Source organism: Anthonomus grandis, chromosome 6, assembly GCF_022605725.1.
Source record: "Anthonomus grandis grandis chromosome 6, icAntGran1.3, whole genome shotgun sequence".
Taxonomy (NCBI): Eukaryota; Metazoa; Arthropoda; class Insecta; order Coleoptera; family Curculionidae; genus Anthonomus; species Anthonomus grandis.
In genome coordinates, this window is record NC_065551.1 from 14,794,801 (window position 1) to 14,800,193 (window position 5,393).

General features: G+C 28.5%; 1 protein-coding gene across 1 annotated transcript; it reads left to right on the top strand.

The window, feature by feature from the left end:
* The first annotated feature begins 4,127 nt into the window (after window positions 1-4,127).
* Window positions 4,128-5,299, top strand: LOC126737220 (uncharacterized). Its single transcript, XM_050442008.1, has 4 exons — window positions 4,128-4,361; window positions 4,423-4,833; window positions 4,917-5,092; window positions 5,149-5,299. Exons 2-4 carry the CDS (start codon window positions 4,434-4,436, stop codon window positions 5,266-5,268), a joined length of 696 nt encoding a protein of 231 aa, XP_050297965.1. The 5' UTR covers window positions 4,128-4,361; window positions 4,423-4,433; the 3' UTR covers window positions 5,269-5,299.
* The last annotated feature ends 94 nt before the right edge of the window (window positions 5,300-5,393 follow it).

Here is a 5,393-nt window from a genome sequence, read left to right on the forward strand (position 1 = left end):
ATTTTATTCTATGCTACTGTCATAAAAATATGACATTTAAATAACAGGGAATAAAGAGGAAAGGAAAATCATGGGTGTGAAGCTAGCGTCCGATCGATATCCAGCAACCAAAATCGAGAACGTAGCATATGTCGGTTGCCAGCGACCAATTTATAGTCCGCGCTCCCTGTTATTTAATCCGTATCTCCCGTATTTTGGTTTTTAGCTTTCCTCCCACCTCTAGGTGCTTCTATAATTATATGATCATGCAAAATAATAAAGCCATTTGATGTTGTGTGATCGCACCCATCATATTATAATAAAATTGTACTGATAATATTAGTATTCTTTGATTTTTTAAATTTTCTTGTATGTTAGTCAGTTAGCTATTTTAAATCAGAGTATTTTACAACAATAAAATATATAATAAAAAATAATATAATATAAAAATATAAAATAAACTTTCGTTTGTAGAGGTTTGCAACCATGTAAAATCGATTTAGATATTTATTATTAGTTGCGTAAAAAAGTTTTATTCGAATTATTTCGAATCCTTTGGGAATTTTGGGAGCTAGAGGCTTTTTAATTTCTTTAACATTTGACTTTTTAATTAATTTTCACAACAAAACCTTAGTTTGTAGAGGTTTGAGACCACCATAAGTCGATTTAGGTATTCATTGTTAATATCTGGACAAAAAATTATTAAAATCCCTTGGGAATTTCAGGAGATACGGTCTTTATATTGATTAAATTTACCTGAAATTGTTTACCTGAAATTGTAAATAAAATTGCCAATTATCTTGATGTCCCACGTAAACAAATTTACTGTTTATAGATTGGGCAGGGATAAGAATAAAAATAACCCTGTTAAAGTCATCTTTGAAGATGAATCAACTAAAACAAAAATTTTAAAATCAAAAAAGAAATTTGGCCTAAAAAGTTCAGATTTGGGATATACTACGGATAATAAAATCTTTCTCAACCATGAACTTACAAAAACTAATCTTGATTTATACATGGCAGCTAAGGCTTTTAAGAAAGATCAAAATTTTAAGTTCCTATGGATTAGCGATGGTAATATCTTTTTGAGGAAAGACGAAAGTTCAAAAGTTCTCCTTATCAATAATAAAAGTCAGTTGGAAAACTAGCGAGGCCTCGTGAACAACTAAAAATTGCTTACATGAACCTACAAAGTATAAGAAATAAACTGGATCTGGTGCAGTGTTTGGTTGTGAGTGAAAATTGGGATGTACTATTGGCAGCTGAAACATGGTTAGAAGAAAGTGAAACATTTCTGTTTGAGTTGGATGGTTTTAATGCTGTTCATGCCTGCAGAGCTGGTAGGGGGGGTGGTGTGTCAATTTATGTGAAAAAATCTATTAGGTTTCGTGAAATTGAGAAATCAAGGAAGGGTGAGTTAATAAACTGGATATGTATTAGCTTAGGGGAACAAAACTTAAAAATAAGTGTTATATATAAACCACCCACTGTTAATAGTGGTAATTTTTTCCCATATTTAGAATATATTATGCGTACTCACCCTAAAAATCATTTAGTTGTTGGAGATATGAATATTAATTTGCTTGATGTTTCGCAAGTAACCAAAGAGTACAAAGATTTAATAGCATTAAACAATTTTAAAATTAATAACTCGATAAATGAGGAATGCGCTACTAGAGTTACTAGTTTATCAAAATCTCTTATAGACCATGTTCTTAGCGATTATAGTGGTAATTTAAGTTGTAAAGTTAATGTTAAAGAAAATGCAATTTCAGATCACAAACTTATATTGCTTGATATTAAAACACCTGTGCAATTTTATAAACCAAAAGTAGATTATGAAGTCAAATCTGTAGATTATAAAAAATTTGTAAACTTATTTATACAAAAAATATTAAGCATTAACGTAACAACTTTTCAAGAATTAATTAATTTAATTAATGAATGTAAAAATAAATCTCAATATACAAAAAAATTAAGAATACGTAAAAATAACACCTGGATAAATATTGAACTTCTTGAGCTTATCAAAAAAAGAGATAAAATATACAAAAAGAAAATTAACCAACCCGAAAACCTAACTATTATCTCTGAATTTAAAAACATAAAAAATAAAATTAATAATAAAATACGTGCTTTTAAAAATAGGTATTTTCAAACCCAATGGAATTTAGCTGGAGATAATGTTAAAAAGCAATGGGCATTTATCAACAGCTTAATAAAAAATAAAAAATCTAAAGTAATAATTAATGAATTAATAATTGAAAATAACATTATTAATTCTCAGCTTGACATTGCAAATAATTTAAATACATATTTTTCTCAGGTCGGTGAATCAATAGTTAAAGATTTGGAAACGGAGATTCAACTATCAAACGAGATTTTTTCTATTGATGAAGTCTACAATGATAGTTCTATTTCTATAACATTAACTAATAAAGAGGAAATATCAGAAATTTTAAAAGAACTAAAAATAAACTCAGCACCTGGATATGACGATATTACGGTTAGGGACATACATAATCTTGGAGAATACATAATACCTGTTTTGGTACGGTTAATTAATAAAACTATACAAAAAGGGATTTTCCCATCAGAGTTAAAAATAAGTAAAATTACACCTCTTTTTAAGTCAGGTAATAAAAGATATATGAATAATTACAGGCCCATTTCAGTCGTTAGTGTATTCTCCAAGATTCTTGAAAAAATAATAAAAAATAGAATGTTATCTTTCATTAACTCTTGCAATCTATTGAATGATAAATATCAATATGGCTTTATAAAGAACAGTAGTACACTTGGTGCGGTTGTGGATTTTGTAGACTGTATTTCAATGGCATTAGATAAACAACAAATAGTTATAGCTGTCTTCATAGACCTAAAAAAAGCCTTTGATGTAGTAAGCATAGACATTCTTTTAGACAAATTATTTAAAATGGGATTTAAAAATGTATTGTACAGCTTAATTAAAACATATTTGTATGACAGAAAACAGTACGTAAAGCTTTACAATATTATTAGTGAATGGTTATCTAACACCTACGGGGTACCACAGGGATCCGTTCTTGGACCTCTCTTATATATTCTTTATGTACTGAATCTCAAGTTAGCCAAGCTAAAAGCAAGATATTTTACCTTTGCAGATGACACTGTACTGGTATATGCTGGAACCGATGAAACTTCTTTAACACAACTTATTAATAATGACCTAAAATGTTATCTTAAATGGCTGTTTTCAAATAAATTAAAAATTAACATTGAGAAAACCAAATACATGATATTCAAACAAAAAAATAAGTCAGTCAGCAATAATCTAAATATTAATATTAATACTGTAATATTAGAAAAAGTGTCGAATATTAAATATTTAGGTTTGCAAATAGATGAAAATTTAAATTGGTCACTACACTTAAACAAAATTTTTGATAAAACAGTTCGAATGCTATCTGCCTTATATAGGAGTAGAGATTATTTGTCTGAAAAAAGTAAATTTCAAATTTATAATGCCTTCTTTCTCACACATTTTAGGTACCTCTTGCCAGTATGGGGTATGTGCGGTGAAGTTAATTTTAATAAGGCTCAAATTTTGCAAAATAAAATTTTGAAAATTTTGTTTAATTTTGATTGGCTTACAAGTTCTAATACAATTTATTCAAATTTAAGTTTAAACAAATTAAAAGTGATATTGGAGATAGAACAATGTAAACTTGTATATAAAATTATAAACAACAGACAAAAAAGTAACATAAATATTATGTTTTACCATAATGTACATAATCATCAAACAAGATCACTAAATAATGTTTATCAAGTTTCTACAAGAACTAACATAGGTTTAAGAAATCCAATTACAGATGCAATTAAAACATTTAATAGTTTACCTCATTGTATAAAAGATATAAATAACTATAGATTTTTTGTTAAAAAATTAAAAGATTTAAAAAATGTTAATTAATTTATGTATAAAAAATTATAAGCAACATTGCAACATTTGTTTACTATAGATAATTAATTACTGTTTTGTTATTCTCGGGGCCAGTGTTTTCAAACACTGATTGGAGAAATTGTTAAAACTCGTTATACATTATATTATTGTGGTTAAATAAATTGTTTCAAAAAAAAAATAACAGGAAGCGCGGACTATAAATTGGTCTCTGGCAACCGACATATGCTGCGTTCTCGATCTTGGTTGCTGGATCGGACGCAGCTTCACACACATAGGAAAATCAGGCAACCTCCATTTAAATAAGTATTTTCTATATAAACTGATCAGCTGATTTGAGTTGTTTGTGGAAATTTGAGGTTATGATACTATAATCTCTTAGGATATAGACTAAAGTTTAGATAATTAATTCCAAAATAGTATTTCTTTATTATTTTAGGTACGCTCATCCTTTATTATTGCTTTTAATTATTAAAAACAATCTATTATTTTGTTTATAGACACTATAAAAATGCTCTTAAACTGCTTAAAATGCTCCAACCTACAAAAATTAACCGCAAGAACCCTCAAGACTACGCCGGCGATGTTTCTAAGCCAAGGACGCCGTCAGGAACCTCAAAAAAAATCCCGTTTTCAATTATTAAAAGAGAAACAACAGCAAACAATGACCATACAAAATCTGCCAGAAACTGAATCAGTGGGTACAATTTTAAAAGTTCAAAAACACAATCAGGAAATTCCCAAAGGGTTTAAAACTGTGTACAAGTTTCCTTGGATTAAATATTTTGGATTAGTAAATCGTTTAAAGGTTTATCAGACAGTTTTTACCGGGATTGGTGTGTCCAGTTCAGGACTTTCTTGGGCATTTGGCCTTTGTGATGCCAGCATGTTTTATACTGTTTCAATTCTTGGTAAGTAGGAAAGTTGAGTATGTGCTCAGATATGACTTTTTAGGGTAAAATTTACTATATATTTATAATTTTGTATGTTTTAGGTTTTTCCGGTTGTGTATTTCTTTACAGTCTGGGTATGATATCCACAAATTTTGTAGGTTTTATTTATTACAATGATGACACGGATATGGTTAGAATAGCTTATGTTGATTATTGGGGTCGAAGAAGAGATATAGAGGTACACACTAGTGATATTATTCATAGTGATGAATCTCCTGTAAGTTTTCTACTTAAATTTATTGCAAAATTAAACATTTTGAGACATGCTTTTAGGTTAGACTTATTAATAAAGTTTGGTTTCCCTTGAAGAGGCACTCCACTAGTGAAATTTTAAAACTTCAGTTGGAAACTGGGATTATTTTAGATAAAAAGGCGTTAAACCGAATTGTTTAGGTTAAAAAAATATACATTTTCTATAATTTAATATTTTTTGTGTTTTTTTTTAATTCTATTATACAAAAAGTACAATTAAAAGTTATGATTCAGAAAAGTCTTCTGTTGACCAACTTTCCGCAATC

Coding starts and splice junctions, on each gene's coding strand:
- LOC126737220 (XM_050442008.1), top strand. CDS start 4,434: ATGCTCTTAAACTGCTTAAAATGCTCCAACCTACAAAAATTAACCGCA. Junction 4,834..4,916: donor TTATACTGTTTCAATTCTTG/GTAAGTAGGAAA, acceptor TGTATGTTTTAG/GTTTTTCCGGTTGTGTATTT. Junction 5,093..5,148: donor TTCATAGTGATGAATCTCCT/GTAAGTTTTCTA, acceptor ACATGCTTTTAG/GTTAGACTTATTAATAAAGT.